At 49.2% G+C, this 21,681-nt stretch overlaps 1 protein-coding gene across 1 annotated transcript in view; it reads left to right on the top strand.

Annotated features, from left to right (window-relative positions):
• The window catches only part of LOC123354410 (ATPase family AAA domain-containing protein 3), a 59,270-nt gene extending 42,750 nt beyond the window's left edge, over positions 1 to 16,520 (top strand). The window contains exon 16 of the mRNA XM_044996471.1: positions 16,097 to 16,520. Coding sequence (XP_044852406.1) covers positions 16,097 to 16,276 — 180 coding nt within the window. The 3' untranslated portion in view covers positions 16,277 to 16,520. The remainder of the gene's footprint in view (positions 1 to 16,096) is intronic.
• The last annotated feature ends 5,161 nt before the right edge of the window (positions 16,521 to 21,681 follow it).

Here is a 21,681-nt window from a genome sequence, read left to right as displayed (position 1 = left end):
GGCATTGGCCGCTGTCAGAAGATAGGATACTGAGCTAGATGGACCTTTGGTCTGACCACTGTGGCCATTCTTACATTCTTATCTTGCCTACTAACGCCACATGAATAGTTGTTCACTTAGATTGTAAGAGGTTATGGGTACATTTTATGCATCTTTAAAGCAAATGCACGCTTATGGCCTGGTGGAAATTAATAATATATACCAGAAATAATGCCATTTATATAGCTTTTATGTTCTGTATTTTTTTTCTGTTGCTAAAGATATCCTTACATGAAAGCAGAGTCTTTGCTCTTAAGAATATCATCTTGTGCTGAAGTCCTAATCTTCTGGTATTGCATAGTGTGCAAATTGGGAAATCAATGAATGATTTTGGATTGAGAATAAGCATCAGGGAAAATAAAACCAGTTACACCTACATATTCCTGTCCTCCCTGCATATATAAAACAGAAGGAAAGGAAAGGAAATGTAATAAATATTTAAGCAGAATTGTTTCCGAATAGACTATTTGTCTGTTTTGCATGAAACACGTGGGATTTAATTTCTAAAAGTATTTCAAGTTAATGGGAAATCTTGGTACAAAATTATTCTTAAAAGGTGTTAGAGCAGACGATAAATCATTTTATTATCCATGTGTCTCATGACACAGATGAAAATGAAAGCACTGAGCCGAGCCGTTATAAAATTGCTGTATTTCTTTTAGTGCTGGAATACAAGTAAAAGTTAATTTTTATTTTCTAGTAGGACATTTGCATTCCTTTCCATGTAAGAAGAATCTAGAGGTATGTTGTTTGAGTTGTATATTGGGATAAGCTTACGATTGCCTGATCTATCTTCCTGTCGGTTTGAAGGGCATTTACCTTGAAATTAACCCGAAAGAGCAGATGTTTGCTGACAGCTCTTTTGGAATAAAATGTGAAGGACTTGAAAACCATTTTAATTGTATGGCAAGAGGAAATCCTGTAATTTTAGGTTAGAGAAATTAGTCAGAGGGTCACTGTTTCCAATAAAGGTATTGTCAGCCTGTGCTCACTCTTGTAATAGGGCCAACCCATTTTTATAGTAACTCCTAAAAAGAGAGGGTTTGGTTTTTTAAACTTTCCAGGCCAAATTTATAGCCTTCAAGTGTATCATTGCATGTCTAATCTGCACACAATTGCTGTTTGCCGCCACAAATTGAGTAATAGCGTGCGCAAATGAGGCAAGTATTGTGCTTATCATACCGAGGGGGAACTGAGGCACAGAGACAGTGACCTGCCCAGGTCTTGCAACTCCCAGGTTCTTCCTCTCTACCTTCATGCACAGTGCAGGCCTGCTGGCTAAACCGTTCTGCTAGGGGTTTAGGATTTGTGGCCTAGTGGCCAGAGCACATGACTGGGGCTCAGGAGACTTGGGTTCTATTCTGCAACTGGCCTGCTGGGTGCCCTGCGGCAAGTCACTTCACTTCACTTCTCTGTCTGTTTTGCCATCTGTGAAGTGGAGATAATGGTCCCAACCTCCACTGTGAAGTCCTTTGAGTCCTACTGATGGAAAAACACTGTACAAGGTGTATTTATTTATTTATTGTACTTGAGGAATCAGGTATGAAACCTAATCTTGGGAGTCAGGGAATAAATCTCTTCTCTCACTTAACCCTTCATTCTGTCCTTTACTCAGTCTATATCCAGCAATCCTCATACTGGGTTTTCCTGCTTCTCTGTAGCTTGGAGGCAGAGATCAAACCTTTGCTCAGCCTGATGGGCTTTTGACCATCTCCTGGGAAATCTTCCCAGAATTCTCTGCCCCCACAAGCTGGCAGTATATCAGGAGCTTATTCTTCCCAATATATTAACCGGGGCTCAGAATATAGTCTAACATCAGAATTGCTGAAATTCACAGATGAGGCAGTCTGCCTGCAAAAGCTCATGTCTCAAAATTACTTTTCTAATACCTTGGCAAAAAAGCAACTGAAATTAACACAGTCTTCCCTCTTCACAACTTCCTCTTATGGGTTTTATTTTAAAAGGAAATAAGCTGGATGTGGAATGAGCCAGACTGATGTAAATCTGCATCGCTTCAATGCAGTTACACCAATCTGTCCAGTTGGCTTTTATTTAACCCTCAGTGCATCTGTTCAGCCTCGTGCCTTTGGAAATCATTCATACAGACAGCTCTCGGGAGCAGAACTGAGTGTAGGGATAATGCAGGGTTGCTAAGCTCCCCAACACAAGTTATATTGTGGTATTAATGATGGAAATTCAGAGGAGCGTACTGTATGTGAACAAAAGGGTCCCGCAGAGCATTAGTTTCAGTATGTATGGTCAGATGATCAGGAGTTTGGGAGGCCGCAAGAGAACCTATAGAATAGCTAGTGGACAACATAACTTGGGGCATTCTCCTTCCCAATGGCAGTGGTTTACGGTTTCACATTTTGATCTAAGCCTCGCTGCCCTGTCCCCGTTACCGGTGTACGTCTCGCACAGAGGTGAGCCCTCTCTCGCTCGCACCATGTGCTGCAGAATCCCACACCTGCCAGCTTCCTGCTGCTGGGGAGACCAGCAAAGCTGCAAGATGCACTTGAAAGGGATAAACCCCCATCTCCCTGCAAACCCCTCGCAAATTACCAAACCCGGCTTTGTACCGAAATGGCGCTGTGATCGCTTCTACTGAGTGAATAACAATTTGCAGTAAACTGGCAATTTGCCTAATAAGATTGGAGTGTGGAGCCTGCTGATTGACCTGATGCTGCCATTCCGATTGAAGCTATTTTGTCTCCCAGACCTGCCCCCGGTGCCTGGATTTGGGCACATGGCTGGGTTACAAGCTATTAGCTCGAGCTTCACTGGTCCTATGTCACTTTCCATTCTCTTTGGAAATCCCCCATAAAAGGGAGTTCCCAAAGCTGGCTGATTGGATCACCGTGGGAGCTGCAAACCAGTGGTGTACTAGGTTAATTTGTCAATAGTTGGCCGCTGCTACAATTTCACATTGCTGTGAAGAAATAAAGTGTGTACAAAGTTTCCCTTGAAATGTGGTAACGCTTGGCTCCTAATTAATCCATGCAAACATGACTAATCTTAATGTCCCTATATCACCTTCCCGATCTCCTGGGTCCTACAGTTGTAGATTTTTGCATGTTCCTAAGCCCTGCCTTTTGTTCTGTGGCAATCAGAGCAATTACATACTCTGCTCTACTTACCCTGTTCCACTCCTTAATCTTTTAAAATATCAAATGAAGCATCTTCTCCATAGCAGAGCTCTTCTGCAATTCCACTGTGGGAAGCTTCCAGAAGACATGTGACCCATGATATTGTTGTATGTTATGGCTGCTACCAGGAAACATCTGGTAGTTCAGCTCAAAAGTCAAACATTGAATTAACTTTCCTTTCAGCAGCGCGTTCCTTAGAAATTAGCTGGAATGTGTAACTCTGTGTGTTATGGCTTCATGTTAATGAGCTCAGTGGTGGACATGGGAAGCCTGATTTTTCAGAAGTGAACATAATTGCATGTTTAGAGTGGCGCTCACAATTCCTACAATTGTACGTATAAATTGCATATTCACATGCACAGCTGCTGTCCATCTTCATGCCCAGATACCTAATTTGTGAAGGCAAATGCAGTAATTGTAACTGGCATTTGTGCACCCATCTTTGAAAATCAAGCTCAGCACGTATATACATGGGATAGCTGGGCAGGTCAGTGGAAGCTTATGGCTGATTCTACATCCTGAACCAAAAGACAAGTCAGCAGGATTTTTGCCTTTACTTTCTGACATGCCTCAGCTATAATGTCACAAGGTGTTAGAAAAAGAATTTCATGCTGTACTGCAACAGCTTCTTTCCAGGTTAATGATTTGGACTAGTGAGAAATTCACGGGCCAGACCAATGCATTTTAAACCGTTAATGATGTAAACTTCAAAATGTGTCTTAACACTTTCCGTCAAAAGTCTGTGTACTTTGTTAGACTCCAAAATATTGCAAACCTAAACGGAACTTATTGCAAGGCAAGAGCTCTTGGCTTTTGTGGCATGTATAAAGTTCATCAAAAGGGGGTTTCTTGGATTGAGTTTAAGCCATGGAGTGTGTGTGTTTTCCTCAGAAAACTCAGACATTGTGAGCAGACCAAATGAAATCAAAGAAACAAACTTTGGTGGTCAATTGTTCTGTCACCAGAAACCATTGGTTAAAAATTGAGCCATATCACACTTGGGTACAGTTAGTTTTCTAACACATACGCAACTCTCCAGTGCTAGACAGGGATGTCCAGAGAAGTGCAGCTTTGAGTTTAAAAAGGCTATCTTCTGACAGTCGGGTCCCCTGCTCTCCCTCTCCCGTAAAGAGGAGGTGAGCTTCTAAATGGTGTTACAACTCAGTGAATGGTTTTAAAAATCAGAGTAGTATTAAAAACCAGATCAAATCTAGTTTGTCAGTTGCCTTGTTTAGCAGAATAGGTCTACTTGAGAGACGGGGGCAGTGCAATTACATGGTTTATTCTGCCAAAGAGTTTGACTCTTGTCTTGATTGCTGGCAGTTTTAGATAAGGGCCCAGTTCACATACTTCATGACAAACCAGGCCCAAGTTTTGTAGCAAGAACGCTGGGTTTTGCCGCACTCTGCAGCAGGCTGCACCTGTGTCAGCTACGTTTGAATGAAGTATTGAGATTTTGAAGGCCTTAAGTATGAAGATAAATACCATCAGTGCAGTATCCCGTGTCTGTTGTGATAGTAAATCAATTTATTTTTTGCTGTCTCTGCACTTGCAGTTTTTGATCTCCCTGGAGACTTTGGTACTGACAATGCAGAACTGCACTGGAGAAGTTCGGGGTGGAAGCAGAGGGTAAGCTAGAAGTGGTTTGGCAACTGAGCAGGAGATAGGTTGGGATTTTTGGCACCCAGAAAGGCATGGGAGTTGACTCAGGTTGTGGGACCAGCACATCAGCTGGATAATTCTGCAATGGTAAGTTGTTGTCATTAGACTTCAGAAGGAAAGCCTCATTGATAGGAAGAGGGCAGTTCACACCTCCCCAAACTGTTTCAAGGTATCTAGAGTTTTGCGCTGGTTTTTAGGGCTGGCTTCTCAAACCACAAGGGCTTGACTTTTTTTTTTTTTTTAAACTAAAGCTGAGATTGTGAAGCCCAGTTCTGCAGCAAGGGGTTGATTCAGCAGCCAGTCCCGGATCCCTCACGCTGCAGAGTAAATAGAGCCCTGGTTATGGACCAGTCAGCGGTGGAGAGACTGAAAATGCTTTGCAGACATAACACTTGGCTGGAGAGCGGTCCGGCTTGCGTTCTTTCTTGCATATTGCCTCAGATCATCTTCAGCCAGCCATGTAGGGAGAGGCGTAATTGAGAACACCATCACTTCCTTACACATCACCACAACTGCCCGCTCTCGGCAATTGGTTTCAACTCAGATCAGTCAGAGCACTAAATAATAAATCGTACGTGGAAGCCAGGTGTTGGGATTACTTCATTCGCTGCCAAGCAGCTTTCTTCAGAGCCAGTAACTTCTAAATCACTCAAGAATTTTTCCCTCTTCCCCCTGAAAAATGAGTGATCAGTACTTATAGTTGGTCATTCAGTTAAAAAGGGCTTCAGGGCCTCTTTATGAAGTCATGTGCAGTGTGCTCTTAGGAAGCCTTATGCGATGCCTCAGCTAGGCTGTCTTTACCAGATTAAAGGCTGAAATATAGCAGCCACAGTTACAGCCTCCTCCTTTCCCCTTGGCAGCAAATCAGCTCCTCAAGTTGAATTTCACACACTCGTCTCCACTGTCAGCCAAGTGGATTAAAGGCCATTGTTTTAGATGGGCTGCCTGTACTTGCAGGAGCCTTGCAAGCCTCTCTGGCACGCAGCGTACTTGCCTGCCCTTCGCATAATGAAGCAATGAATGGTATTTTATTCACCTCGCAAACACTTTCTTGCCCTGGGAGTGAAATTTTGCAAAGCTGCTGCAGCACTGGGATATTAGGACTTTTATAAGCCAACTCCATGTTCAGTGAACAGGGAGAGGGCTTGAACTAGAATTGGGGGCGGGGGGGGTTCCATAATAGTTTGTACTAGGGGAAGAGATGACAAGTCCGTTTGCTATTCTACTGGTAAACCCAGAAAACAGTTGTTCCTTCCATGAACAGCTGCTGAAGCATTTTGTGCAGGTAGAGGAGGAAGGTGAAAGCGAGCTGTTCATACGCAGAACGGTACCAGATCCACACTGGACCTGGGAGGAGTAACTCAAACAAGCCAGGAAGCAGCTAGTCTTATCCCAGTGAACTGCTGTATTTCAGAAGCCCTTATACAGAACCGGCATCATTCAGCACACGTGTCCGGTTCGGCTTAGGAGGCCCACAAGTGCAGTATCTGGGACATTTCATCTGGCTGGAATTGCAGGGGCACTTCCACAGCCTCATGTTACACTGATGGCTCGACAGGTATTTCAGCCTCTTCGTGAGCACTAAAAGTTATCCCTCCACTAATCCCCAAATCTAAAGAAAGGAAACCTCTTTACTTCCCCCCCCCACACACACACACACACGTCTGCATGGGGGAAAATGAACACAATCACTGTGCTGGTAGTAATTGTTCAGAGCTATCGTTACCCTGTCTTGCCCGTGTGATTGGTGAAAGCCAGTAGTGTCAAGTTCACAACCATTTGTACAGCACCTAGCGCATTGGGGTCCTGCTCTGTAACTAGGACTTCTAGGCGCTGTGGTAATACAATATTCATCATAATACTCCGAATCCTATAAGCCAGTTGGAAACTTCTAAAGTCAACTTTCTCTACACTGCTGCAACACATTGCTTTTTAGAATCCACCTTTTAGCAACCGCACAGACACTTGCGAAGTTCATGTGCAGTTCACTCCTGCTGAGATCCACTTGTTCCTGCTGCCTTTCAACTGGCAGATAGCATTTCTACCTTCTGATCCACTCAAATTGCTGTACACATTATGTGGGCTCAGGGGCAACTGCTTATGAGTGCTGTTGACAGTCGTCTGTCTTCATTTTTGTCTCTCTGTTGGGATTCAATAAATCAATTTGCTGAGGTGAATGTTTCATTCCTGCTGTGTGCCAGCTCTCACATGGTTACAGAATACAGTGAAAGCTGAGACCTTGGCTATGATGACAATGCTTTTCTAGTAAAGAAGGCATGTGTGCAAGACTAGAAGTGGTTGGCTTATTATTTGAAGGGGCAGATACCTATCCAGCAGTCTTAAGTGGTTTGGATTATGGCTGTTACTTTCCTGATCAGGAGGCTTAATGAATTCAGTCCCCAAGTCTTGTCTGTACATGGGATTTAGCAAAAGGCTGGGAGGAGACTGTCACAGCAGTGGCAGAGCTGGGACTAGATCCCATGTTTTCTGGGTCCCAGACCTGTGACGTGTTCTCTCCGCTTGAAAGCAGCGCACACTCATCCAGGAAATGGCAAGTTTCCTTGTTCACACTTGGTTTTCTCAGGGCAGCTACTGTGAACTCCTGAGTCTAGACTTGGAGCCCTTGTCTTGAGCTGTCTTGGAGAGAGTCATAGTGTTCTGGAGAGACACAGCAAACCTTTCGTTGCATCAGGTTTCTTAAATTTACTTGATTTAAAAAAAAAACCCACCCTATTAACACAGGTGAAGCGGCTTGGTACCAGGCATTTCTTGTAATGACTGGTTGCAGTTAATGGCCCTCAGCTTTTCATGAAGCCATCAACTCTCCCAGCTTTCATTAATCCCCAGGAATGACCTCTGCATCCATCATTTATTCTTGAAGTGATCTTGAACTAGCATTCCAAGGGAGGGAAGGTAGAGTACCTTGGTTTCCTTAGTGCCATTATCCTAATTACTTCTGTAAAATGTACATCCCAGCAATAGCGCTATTGAAACAAAACAAGCAGTCATGCAAAATGACAGCAGTTAAATTCGTATCTGCAGACAAGGCATTTGGAAAATCCGAGGGTTGCTGAGATTCAAGGGGAGGAGAAATAAGCAGGATATAAACTATTTGTGTACAAACGCTGCATAGCATTTAGAGCAATGTGGTTCAGACCGTCCTACGGATAAGTGGCAGCATGAGTTAAAGCCCCGGTCTTTCTGGTGAAGATGACAATCGCGGCAGGGATTGGGTCACTAATTCACGAAATCCCAGTGCACATCGTGAAATCTCCACCCAGCTGACCAGACATAGGTCTCTTGAGAAGAGAGGTCTGGGTATGGTGCGTTGGCAGAGCTGTGTCGAGGACTGGGATTCTTGCACTGAACTTTTTCTCCTTGCTTCCTAGCTTTTTTTTTGTTTGTTTTCCCCCATGAGCATCGATTTCAGGAGCGAGTGTGTGTGTGTGTAAGTGTAAAAAAGGCTTTCATGGCACAATTTATCATAGCCGAGGGTTGTGCCTTACAAAAGTGTGTTTATTTCAGGCTCTGCCATTGACATACATTGGATAGTTACTTAATTTTTTTTCTGTTTTTGCTTAACCTGTCTTTGGATAAAACACTTGAGATCCATGGATGAAAACCACTCTATCAGTGCCTGTTGTTGTTGTTGTACCCAAAGCGGGTTTTTAATTAAAGGAAGGTCTTCTAAATCTAGCGGATCTTTTGGGATGGTATAAGTATAGTAGATCAATATCAGCCTTGGGGGAGTCCATGGTGGATGGCCCTTTCCCACAAGCTTTGTGTACTATATTGACACACAATAATAAATCAAGTTTCCGTCATGCCGCTAAAATTACCTAGCCCAGGCCATTGCATCTAAATAAGATGTCAGCTCCCAAACTCTCTCTCGGCTGCCCTTTGTGGACAGTCTGTTCCTTGATTGCATTTCCCTTTCCCTGGTGGTTCGACCTAACGTAGTAGAAATTAAACACCCTTAAGCCGGACCATTTAGGGAGGTCTCTAATATTAGGTGACGTTGCAGCCCATAATACCCTTGCATAGTTGCTCATACTAATCCCTTCATCGCCGAATTCTTCGTTACAAAATATGCTGCATACGCAAGGGTAAGGGGGGAAATGTGGAACCTACTGTACCTAAAAAAACAACAAACAACACACATGTGGCTATGGTCAGAAAATAACTCCCCCAAAACAGCATCTTTATCTTAGTCATCTGTGATTAGCTTTACTCCAGAAGTTCGTGTAACAATCTATTAACCCCCAGTCTGAGGCACTTTGGTGCTGCAACAGTGTAACACCTAGAATGCAGCCAGCTGCTTCATGCATCCACAGGATCACGAGGGTGGGGGTCCAGAATCTTTAGAGGTTGTGATTGATAGCTCAGTTCCCCCATCCACCCCTCCCACTCCCCTCTAGAAAATGTTGCCTTCACAGTGCTAACTGCTACCAGTTAGGGAAAATTTGTGAACAAAGCAGATGTGATGGTGTCGTCATTACAGTCCTGGGTTTCTAGTCACAGCTACGCCTTAAAGCTGGTAAACAGCAGATGCAGTGAGCCAGGTGCTCCTTAAGTCCTTGAAGCAGCCTTGAAGCAATTATAAGTATTTAAGCTTCCAAGTCTTCTCAAGATGGGCTCATCACAACAGCTCCCAAAATCTAATATGCCTAAAGACTATTAAATTTAAAATAAGAGTGAAATTGACCTACTCCATTGAAGATTATAGCACAAAGCCCCAGTAAAAATGGTCAGTTATGAATGCCAGAGCAAAATGCTCAATGGGATCTGTCTTTTGTTTTGGGCTATTTTGTATTATGCCCTCGCCGTGACTCTAAGCTAATCCCCAAAGAGCAGGCGTAATTGCAACATGCCTGTCACTTAATTTGTCTCAGATTCATGTATCTATTTTCTTAATTAGCTTTTTCTCCAACAGTCGTTTGCAGTCTTGCTGTCTGTAATCATTAAACCTCCTTACATGTGTCTCAAACCAAACAAAACCACGCGTAGTGTCTGGCAGGAGCACCGAATGCTGCAGGAGCGAAATGGCAGGCTTGAACAACACAAAATGCTGCGGTGTTCCAGGAGATCTGTCCTCTGCCTACTCAAAGCAGGCCAGAGTCATGCTGCATCTGATTTCCATTCTGATTTCCATCCAGTTGAACCTGATCAAATCACCCATGAAACACCAGACACAGCGCTATCAGCTGTCTGATTTATTTATTTATTTTCCCATCTCTCCCCCACTCCCCAAGTCAGCAGAAGAGGGAGAAAGGCAGGCAGAGAACCTATCTATTAAAACGCTGTCAAAAAGACGTTTGACTTTGGGTGAAACGGATGACCACAAGCGAAGGGTTTGAGCTGCTGGGTTACAGCATGCGGGTGCTATGCAGGGTTTGTGTTACTGCAGCATAAATTGCACCAACCCACGCTCTTCCTCCATACATGTGCGCTCCTTCATCCCTACACGCACTCATCCCTTCATGAGCTGCCGAGACTCCTGCTTGTCCAGCACCGCAGCTCTGCCAGGGCACCACTGGGTCCGGGGACCCCTCAGCTCTGCTGATGTACCTTGATCTCAGCCTGCAACCACACCACCACCCTGCCTCCCGCTTTGCTGGGGTCCTGGTCCATCACTAGGGTTCTTAGGCTCTGCCGTGATGATCCTCTAGTCTGGGGGTTACCAGTCATACCAAGCTCTTGTGGTTCTGTGCTGTGGATGAACATCCAGCCAGGCACTAGGATAAGAAATTACCAAACTTTGTTTGCTTCTGTACCAATAAGAAGGTGAATGAGGGTTTGTAGAAGTGAAAGGCTGATGCACAGACCCGCTGTGTCACTTAGCCTCCAGTACCTCACATTAATATGTATTCATACGCTGTGTGAACAGCATTGCCCCTGACTCTACCATCCTGCCTAAGTAAGGATCGGGATCAGGATAGTTGTTAGAGCTAATACAGTTTTAATCCCATTGTACTTAAAATTGATCCTCTAGTGTAAACCAACTTGTGGGTCATGGTCAGTTGTTTTTAGTTTGGCTTAGTTTGCCAAGACTTGTTTTAAGATGCTGATTAAGCCTCAACTGCAGTAGTGTGTCCAGTTGCGGGTGCCACATTTCAGGGAAGATGTGGACAAACTAGAGAAAATCCAGAGAAGAGCAACAAAAATGATTAACGGTCTAGAAGACATGACCTTTGAGAGAAGATTGAAAAAATTGGGTTTGCTTAGTGTGGAGAAGAGAAGACTGAGAGGGGACATGATAACAGTTTTCAAGTACATAAAAGGTTGTTACAAGGAGGAGGGAGAAACGTTGTTCTTAATCTCTGAGGATAGGACAAGATATAATGGGCTTAAATTGCAGCAAGGGAGGTTTAGGTTGGACATTAGGGAAAACTTCCTAACTGTCAGGGTGGTTGAGCACTGGAATAAATTGCCTAGGGAGGTTGTGGAATCTCCATCATTGGGGATTTTTAAGAGCAGGTTGGTCAAACACCTGTCAGGGATGGTCTAGATAATACTTAGTCCTGCCATGAGTGCAGGGGACTGGACTAGATGACCTCTCGAGGTCCCTTCCAGTTCTATGGTTCACGCATAAACATTAAGGTGCAAAAAGTCAGCATGTCTAGTCTCCAGGACTAGAAAACTACACCGCTGTCCAGTGTGCGGCTAAGTCTGCATGCTAGAAATCCAGATTCGGGCTTAGGCCCTCTTTTACAGACGATTGTCTGTCTGACTTCCCCTTTGCCCCGGGGGCTTTCCCTTCTCCATAGCTGGCCCTTACTGATACGGCAGAAGATTAAATTTACTTCCAGTATTGATCGTCTTTTCTTCAAGATATTTCCAGTACTATCCAAGCTCCTGACTCCTACATCTTGAATTGAAACTCATTGATATATGGTTGCTCTGGAATACCAGCAAATGAAGTGAGTTTTCATTGGTACAGCCCCCATCCGCTAACCTAGGGAAGATTCTCGGAACCTCACTGTAAGAGAATCCCAGAAATCCTGGTTCTGTCCCATTGGTAGAGTTGCCCAAGAGTTAGAAATAGGGGAGCTATCGTCGGTATTCCTGAATTCTGTTCCCTTCTGTGCCACGGACTTGTGTGACCTTACCCCGTCTGCGTCTCATCTGCAGAATCCCTGCCTCGCCGGGCGGCGTGAGAATTAATGTTTGTGAAGTGCTTTGAGCTGAAGGGTGTTCAAGGTGAGATTGTTACGGGGCAGGCTGTCCTACGCTGCACCATCTCTGGTAAACACAACCCGGGGCGTACAGATCAGAGCTTGTCAGCTGAGTGTGACAGTCTCCTCCTTGAAGAGGGGCTTTGGGAGAATCGGCGAGATAATTCTGAAGGGATTTATGCTGTGCTCCCTCACCAAGCTCCAAAATTATTTAATTTTGCCTTAGAATTGGTCCATGTCTGGGTCCACGTTCTCAAGCTTGCAAAGTTGCGTTAGAGAAAATGGGTTAAAATATGTCCGCCCGGAAGAGCGAAGTCTGAATCTAAATGAAGCGTGGGGCTGCTTTAAGCTATTCCCAGAAGGGATAGCCGCTTCCCCATTTGCTTTCTTGATAGCTAGGGCCCTGGGCTTTCTATTTATAGAAAGTCATTGAGAAAATCAACAGAGCGTGAACTGCACAGCATTGCTGAAGCTTTCACAATGGAATTGATGGGCTCTGCAGTGGCGGGGAAGAAGCAAACGCCTCCTGTCTATTCACCACAGGTGCATACACACATCACAGGGAAGTGCTTACCCCATTTTAAAATGCCGGCTCTTCCCGACTGCAGGGCTGCCCTGGGGGAAACCAGGCAGATTTGGGAGCGCAGCCCTGGCAGGCTGGATGCATCCCGAGAAGGGCTACGCAGCCATGAAGAAGGGATGTTCAAACCAGCCTTTTCACCGCAGCAGGTGCTGGGGGAGAAGGGGCCGCCCAGGCTCCTGTCGCTTTATAATGAGCATTCACGGGGGCGGGCTGGTCAGTAAGCGATGCCAGGGCTCCCTTGCCAGCGTGCTGCAGAATGTGTCGCTGCGCAGCATGGAGCCTCCCTGCCTGGTTTAAGTGCTTGAACGTGGAGGACAAGTGTGTGGCAGCCCCGGTACGTTGTCCTTTCCTCACCACCTGCAGTGCGTCTCAGCCACGCGCCTTGAGGCTGTTCGCTAACTTTAGGTGCACAGACACCTCCGTGAGCTGGGAATTTACCCTTGCGCCAAGGTGGGGAAATGGGTGGCAGAGAGGTTGGACAAGCTTATCCCAGGTGCATCAGCGACTCGGCGGCCATAGAATAGAGCAGTCCTAATTTCCAGCCCTCTGCTCCGATCGGCAGCCCCCAGCACCTCCCCGGGGGGCAGGAATCTTCCTTCTGGACTTACTAAAACATGGCTGAAGAGGTGACCAGCGAGCTGAACTGCTCTGCTCAGGCTCTTGCACTCAGCCCCCACCCTCCTGTGAGCAGTCAGTAGCTACAGCTTGGGCTTGAGAGCTGGGCTGCAAAGCAGCACCTGAGGCGGGATCAAGCAGCTAGTCAGAAGGAGGAAGGTAGGCAGGCAGGGGTGTCCTGACCACACTTAAATCAGCTTCCTGTTCCGGGTCTGTGCCTTGAGAGTGGGGTGTCCCCTTGGCTTTGTGAGGGGAAGCCTGTGCTCAGAGGCCCATTGCAGTCAAAAAGCCATACACTCCTGCTCTGTGCCTGCCCTCTCTTGGCGCTGGGAGGGTTTGCCTTCCCCTGTGGGTCTTGGCTTCCCCCGGGCGTGACCTGCAGCAGCCGAGCAAAGCTGTCGTGCAGACTTCCCGGCTCCGGCCTCAACTCTCCGTGCCCGCCTTTGCAAAGGTGATGGCGATAAATTGTTAACTTGCTTGCCACAAGATCTTTGCCCAGGGCAAGTGGAGGAATTTGCAAGGTTGCACCCCAGTGTCTCCCGGGGTGGAGACATGAGAGGATGATGCAGCCTTTGGGAATCGGACACTGCTGTCTGCATGTCCAGTGGAGTGCCCTGCTGTGGCCAGATCAGCCAGCTGTCTGCGGAAGAAGAGGGGCAGAGGTGAGTGGGAGGGGACCAAGTTGGGAACCTTGTGCCTTGTGATTAGGAGAGAACGTTTCCGATCCTGCTGTAATGGGGAGGCATGAATCACATGAGCAGGTGAAGCCTCCCCCATAGGCCATCCCCTTACTCTGCTGGCACAGTGCTGTGCAGCATCTCCCTCTTGGATTAGTTTACTGTCTGCCTGTATAACAACCTGGGGGAGCTAGAAACCATTGCGTTACATTTCATAGGCTGCTGGATCGTAAATGCTGCAAACCTTGTTGCCTGGCAGCCTCAGTGTTGGACTCTCATTAATGATTTATGGAGCCAGGTGCTTGTGCGCGATGCTTTATAGATGCAAGACGCAGCCTCTGCCTTGAAGAGCTTCTACTCTAATTCAGCCAGACACCTGGGATCCGTGGGGAAGCCCCTCTGCCAGACTGCCAGGGGACCAGTGCTGGCAGGTGGCAAGCAGGGCTGGCTGGGTTTGCACAAAGTGGGTCAGGAGAAGCGGGCAGGTGGTAAGGAGTCTGGGCCTGTTCCCAGCATTGGGGAGGAGATGAGCTAGGGGTTCCATCCTGCACGGTGCCAAGCACCCCCACTCCCATTGGCACCCAGGGAGTGGAGGGTGCTGTCAGGATTTTGCAGGATCAAGGCCCAGGAGAGGGGAGTGGAGGCTGGGGCACAATTGCAATTAGCACGGAAGGTGAGGAGCTCGAGTTTGAGTAGCATGGAGGAACCAGTGTGGCCGTCCTCCCTGCTCCATGTGTCTGTCCTTACCAGCCAGGAGATCTCAGCAGCGCTCCTGGTGTGATCGTTTGGGGGTGGGTGGGCGGCCTAGGTGACACAAGCCGTTGTGCAAGAACACAAGGCAAATGGCTGGTCTGTTTGCTCCTTCCCAGTCTGCTGCTGGTGGCTTTTGAAGTTGCTAACTGTTAGGAAGCGAGTTCAGCTCCTGCCCAGAACTGTTTAATCCGATTTGCATTCGCATAAAAACTGCGGGGGGGACATACGTTTCCATGGCATGTCGTGCTTTTATGAATCGGAATTAGCGTGTGTGGCCTGAGTCCACTAGTGTTGTCCCTTCAGCTCAGCAGCTGGAGTACATTGGCGAGGGTGGGGGGCCTTGCATGGTCATGCCGCTCCTTGTCTGTGGGCCAACAAGTTTTCAGTCTCTCGGGCGGTCGGTCTAGCACCTTTCATTAGCAATAGACGAAGCCTGGCTGTTGCCAGGTGATAATTTGTCTCTCAGTTCTGAGGCTCGAGCTGTCTGGAGCCCCCTGTTCCTTACTGGAGTGGGGAGATCAATATGGGTTTATAACCAGACTTACATTTTGGGCTAGTCTTTTACGTGTGTCCGTTTCTTTGCATCCGTAGCATTTTGTAAGAGGCTGTGTGTGTAGTTAGCTTCCCCTCCCCTGAAAGAGGTGAGCTTTAATTTTTTTCCCGTTGCAGTGATTTGCAGTGGAAACGCCTTTTATTTAAAAAAAAAAAAAGTGGCATTTGTGAGTGAAATAGTGTCTCTTTTCCTCTGCTGCTTTATGATGTGGAGAGAAGCCCTGGCAGCAGTTCGTGGGTTGTTTTTTTTTCCTTTTACCACCAAAAAGCTACAGTGTGTTGCTGCTACTGTTTGCTGCATGAGAAGTGGTGGGCTTGTCTGCCCTGTGGATAACTGGGGAACGATTAGGGTTACAATATCACCAGGATGAAGCAAAGGAAACCCGAGCAATGAAAGGGATTTTTAGGGAGGCAAAGAGGGGGAAGGTCTGTCTGATGTTAACCCCGATTTAATTCAAACGCCCGTCGAGCAGGAAGGAAGATCTCTCTGCACGTGATGCCAGCCCTTCGAGTGAGGGCTGCGAGCTCCAGGGCAGATCGCTGACCCTCCTGCAAATCCAGGTGACACCAGACTTGCTGCCTCTGATCGTTCTAAGGTGGAAAAAACTGAAATTAGCCACTGCCTTGTCCATGATGGGGACAAGCTATCCCAGTGCAAACCTCTACGGCAGACAGACAAAACTGCTTTTAGCCCCAGTGAATCTTACCCTGGTTTCAGGAAGCCGGGCCCATAGCAGCTTTGCCAGTTTGCCCTGGGGCGTTGCACTGGTGGCTAGCAGGATCGACAAGGCCCAGTATCAGGGTGCTCAGGAACCAAGGTGATGAGCATTGTCGGGAGGGAGGAGGCCAGGGCTTTCCGTTTCTAACCAGCTGGCCTTCTCTTCCCCTCTGCAGGCCGCAGCCTATGCGTCCGAGGACGGCGTCCTGACCGAGGCCATGATCGACGCCCGCGTGGCCGACGCGGTGCAGCAGCACAAGCAGAAGATGGAGTGGTTGAAAGCGGAGGGCACAGACCCGAGCAAGGAAGCTGGCAAGAGCCAACGGCTGCCTCTCCCCGTGGGGCCGGCTGTCTGAGAAGCTGCAGACTGGTGTGCGTGGGGAGGGCGGCGGGGAATGCCGTTGGAGGGTCGGTTGGCCGGCTGTGTGGGTGGAATCATGTGCTGGAGATGGGCGCCCGGTGGTGCCAGCCGTGCAGAGATGGGAGCTGCCCAGGCCCTGCCCTCTCAATTTTATACTTTTAGGGAACACCAGAAATAAATGCGTCTTTTAAAGCAGGCTGAAGAAGCTGCCACATTAAAGGATCCCCCTTGCCGCAAAGCCATTGCCTCGCTGATAGTCTGTGGCCTTTCTCCTGAGAGCACCAAAGTCAACCCCCTCTGTCTGCCATTGGAGCCCTTGTGAAAGCCAGCAGCCAGGCCCTGTGGGCACCCCAGGAATAGCCGTGCCCTCCAGGGGTGGTCGCCGGCAGTGTGGATCCCTCAGCTCCGGCTCATTCACGTCTCGCCCCGGGCGTCCCCTCGGGCGAATACAGCCCGGGCTCCCCATCCTGCTGCCTGGGGTGTGGGTGGAGCTGGGAGGGGTCAGACTCCCATTAGTGGTTGGGCCGTGTCTCTGGGAGGAAGGCTCCTGTGAGTGCTGCGGTTTGGCTGCATGCCCTGCTGGGTGGTGGGGTGACAGACAGGCCTATGCAGGGGTTATGGCGTTTGCAGATAAAACAAATCCCTTGTTGAGGGATTCTCCACTTCCCTGGTGGAAAGCTGGGGCCTCCCTCCCTCGCCCTAAGCACGAGTAACAGAGGAAATCACTGGTGCTGGTGGCTTCCCTCCTCCCGTTCCACATGGGCACCTCTCCAAGTTTCTTGCCGGCTGGACACAGCTGCGAGGCTGCTGCCTGTCCCAGAGAATTGCTGGCAGCAGCACGGCACAGCAGCTACATGCTTCTGCCACGGCAAGAATCTCCCCACAGCGTGTTGCTGCTGCAACAGCGCTGGGCTTGCCCCGAGCTGCCCGGAGAGCAGCAGCACATTGTGCTCTCCCCAGGCAGGACCCAGTGTGTGGCTGAGTTTTAACACTTGCAGCGTGGGTGCAGCGTCCCTGCACAGAGTGTGTCACGCCGGGTGTGAGATCAGCTGGGGCAAACCCCACAAAATTCCCCAGTATCCGAGAGCCGTAGAACAAAATTCCTCCTGAGCTTTTATCCCCTTCACACGTGGCGCCGTAGAATAAACCCACCTTCCCCTGGCTGCTTGGATCACGTAGATCAGCTGGTACCTGCATTCCCCACAGCAGCGATCTTAGGGGCAGCCCTTGGACTCCGAGCAAGTGGCCGATGTGGCCTATGGGGGGACACGGTGCGGTGAGCCTGTGCTAAAATGATAGTGCCTCTCGCAGGTGACGGCCCGTGCTAAGGGATTGACTGGTTCCCTGCCGCCGGAGCGCACGTTCCCAGGAGAGGCTGAGTCCATCCAGCCTCTTGCTGCCCTGTTCGATTAGGGAGGAGTCTCCGGGATGGTGGGTCCTAGTAAACGGGTGGTCATGGCAGAAAAAGCACCAGCCCGACTGGCAAAGGATTGACCTGGCCCTCGACAGAACTCCTCGTGCCCTACGGCAGTCCCCCCTGGGGCAGGCTTGCTCTCCTGGCTGAAAGCTGCATGGGGGTTAACTGGCCTGGCCGCTGGCTGTGCTGTGGGGATATCAGTCTCCAGGGCCGGCCGGCTGGCACCTGTCAGTGGGTAAATGGCGTGGCAGCTCAGATGCTGTTTTATCATGGGTGGGAGCAATGGGAGATGCCATTGAGCCAGGCCTGGCCTGCTGAGTGCTTGACAGGCCTGTCTGTGGCAGGAGCCTGCAGCCCAACCTCCCTGGATTGGTGACATTGAAGCTGCCTGTGAGTCTGCAGGCAAGTCAGAAACAGCCTCTGGTTTTGAGCTGAACTGGGTTTGAACTCTGGGTTCCTGAGCAGCTTCGCTTGCCGAGTTCCCCTCTGTGCCTGCACCCCACAGAGCTAATCCTGTGCCCTGGAGTACCTTGCTGAGGCACTGTCCCCTGACAGGAACTGACAGCGTGCGCGTCTGTGTCCCGTTCGCTCGGCGCTGGCTTGCGGCTCTGAGAAATGCGTCGCAGAGACTGGCAGGGCTGGCCTCCCGGTGACTTGAAACAAGCAGCTTCGCGGGGCACCACGAAGGCACCAGTACTGGTGGCTGCAAATCCGCCTGTCTTGTGCCATCGTCCTCTCTCGCTGCAGCCGCTGGAAGCCCCACCAGCGTCCCTGGATACGAGGTTGGCCCAGAGAGAATCTGGCTGCCTGGGAAAAATCCAGCTTCAGAAACTTGCTGGCGTGGGGCTGGTGTCCAGCTGCAGGGCACTGTGATGGGGGGCACAGCTCCTCTTGCTAAGGGCAGGGCAGTTATCCAGCTGCCTTTGCAGCATCTTTCCCGGGATGTATTGCTAAGCGCCGACATGCTTTTCAGCGGCGGCTGCAGGCTGCTTCCCTGGATCTCCCCGGGCTGAAAACCACCTGGTGCAAGGCTGCTGGCCAACTCCCAGCACACTGGGCTAGTGGGGCAGGGGCAGCTGTGCCCTGAGGGATGGCTGGAAGGGAGGGGACACAGTGTTGACGCAGCGGGACATTGGGGTGTGTCGGGCATCCTGGCTGCCAGTGCTGTCCCGCCATCCATTCTCATCACGTCCTTTGGACGGGCGGTGACACTTCCGCTGGGGTGGGGGGGGGAAGGGAGGAGCCGATCCCTTACTGCAGCCGTGTTAGTCTGTATCCACAAAAACAACGAGGAGTCCGGTGGCACCTTAGAGACTAACACATTTATTTGGGCATCAGCTTTTGTGGGTTAAAAAACCCACCTCCTCAGATGCATGGAGTCTCCACGAAAGCTGATGCCCCAATAAATCTGTTAGTCTGTAAGGTGCCACCGGCCCCCTTGTTGTTTTTGCTGTGTGTGCACTGACAGGTGTCCTCGCCTGCATCTCAGGCAGGGTCCCCGTGATTAGATCTTGGTGTCAAAGACCGGTGGGTGCGTGGCTGTGTCAGCGTTGGGTGGCCAGGGAAGCTGAAGATCTTTTCTTCGTGCCACGCTAGCCCTGAGAACGGTGTAATTACCCACAAAGGGGGCAGCCTGTGTTGTCTCTGCATGTGGCCAGTTTTATTGCGTGCCCTGCAGTTGAGGGCTGGCAGGGGTGGTCCCCAGGTGAGCTGCAGGGCCCAGCGCATGGTGGCGGGAGGGCAGAGAACATCAGGGTGGAGAGCTGAGCTGCCCAAGGAATAGAGATGATGCCTGAGGTCAGAAAGGGGATGCTAATTGTGGCAACTTCTTACTCGACATATCTGCCCCCCATGAGTCCGAGTGGTAGGGACCGTTGGATTGAGCATGAGGCTGGGTGTGGGGGTGACCTGGGTTCTGACTTGCTTAGTGATCTTGAGCAAGTGCCATGTGCCCTTTCGTCCTGGGTGCTGAGCACATGCAGCTCAGCTTCTCTGACCATCAGAGCGAGTGTCTCTGGGCTCCCTGTCGGTGAAAGGGGCGGAGGGAGGGGGATGGTCCTCGCCCCCATTTCGGAATGGGCTTTGAGATCTACCTGCCTCCCCTGATGCCACACCCAGTCTTGGCTCCTGTTAGCCCTGTCAGCACCAAACGGTCTGGACCCCTCATGCATCAATGGAATTGTCTTAACGTTGGACACTTGGTTATTGAGAACTGATGTGACAAACCACGGCTTGGCTTGCTGATCCCCGCTGGTGTCCCAGCACTGGCAGCTTGGACGGGGTGGAGGGGATCATCCTGTTCACTTGTAAACTGAGCCCACTTGATTTGGAATCCCTGGAGATGAACATGGGCCATCACTCTCACTGCCCCTCTATCCTGTCTGTATCTGCTCATTAAATAGACTCTGTTGATTTATTAGGGCAGCAGCAGATCACTAGTCTTCCCATCCCAATTAGTTTTTTCCCCACTCACATTTTTTTTCTACTAGCTCTAAGAAAGAAGAGCAAGGACACCGCTGGGTATTTCTCTGCTTTGTCCTGGTCTGATGTACATGGAGCCCAGTTACTAGACAGAGAGAAATGCTCCATTTCCTACTGTGCTCTCCATTCGTCTGTTCAGCCCTTTCGATCCTTCCTTTCCTGTCTTCTGCTGACCCCAGTAAATAGAGCGAGAACATCACTTAAACCATGCCAAGCAGCACTGCAGCCGCTGGGTCCGTGCATCCTACGACGCCTCCCACTGGCCGCCCTCAGTTACTTCTTAAAAACCAAGAGGAGCCAAAGCTCTGGTGACACAGTTCCATTCCCCTCCTTGCTGGTCATCTTTGCAGGGCTGGAGGTGGAGGCCAGTTAAAGGCGGTATGGTGGGGAATTGGAGGGCTGGTGGCATTCCTAGCCCAGCTGCTGCATGGTGCTGACAGCCAGTTTGCGTGAGGCTTTGCACTAATTTTTTTTTCTTTGCTGCCAAATCAGTGGATTTAGAAACTGCCTTTAAATGATAGCTACACCTCTACCTCGATATAATGCCACCCGATATAACACGAATTTGGATATAACGTGGGAAAGCAGCACTCCGGGGGGGGGGTGGAGCTGTGCGCTCCGGCGGATCAAATCAAGTTCAATATAACGCCGTTTCACCTGTAATGCAGTAAGATTTGTTGGCTCCCGAGGACAGCGTTCAATCGAGGTAGATGTGTATTACTTGGAGATGCCCTTAGTTTTCCCCTGGAGTTCTGCTGCACAGAATTTCCACGTGAATGAGGAAGGTTCCATGCCCCGGAGAGCAATCTGTTGCTTCCTGAATCACAACAGGGTCTCTGTGGTCTCTCTTGGTGTAATCACTGACTATTACTCGCACACCATACGGTGACACTGATCTGATGGCTTCTCTGCATGTGTTCCGGTGAGTTAAGTGTGACTGTCCAGGCTCTGGGTCTAACTTTTAGGTCTTGTGATCACTACTTTTGTAATTGCCCAAATAATTTAACTGGAAATTGAACTTCCAAGAAAAGGGGGAAGAGGAGGGGAAAATATTTTTTAGCAAGTTATAACCATTGGTTTTTGTTTTAATAAAACAATGTGAAATTTGACTACGTCGTTGGTGGCTCTCTGCCTTCTGCGCGACACTGCGCCTGGCTGTGTGTGTGTGGAAGGTGAGGGTGGGTGGGGATCAAGCTTTTCAAGCCAAACCGAAGCGAGGATGGTGCTAGTAGCTCTCTCTTTCCTTTGATGGTGCTGGGTGGGGGGGAGATTTTTCACCTCTGTCTGAAATCCCTTTGCAAACAGTGAACCCTGAATAGAACCCAGGAGTCCTGATGGGCTGTGTTTTCACTACACTGAAGGTGTGTGTTTTGCATGGAACCAGTTATCTGGCTGTAGAGGCCCAATGGAGACACGGCACAGGTGGTTTTTATCTCCGATGTAGCTATTTGAGGTCAACTTTATACCGCCCACCTGGGGTTGCCCTTGACTAGCTATCTGGG

The sequence above is a fragment of the Mauremys mutica genome, chromosome 21, assembly GCF_020497125.1.
Source record: "Mauremys mutica isolate MM-2020 ecotype Southern chromosome 21, ASM2049712v1, whole genome shotgun sequence".
NCBI classification, from domain to species: Eukaryota; Metazoa; Chordata; order Testudines; family Geoemydidae; genus Mauremys; species Mauremys mutica.
This window is presented reverse-complemented; position numbering and strand designations above follow the sequence as displayed.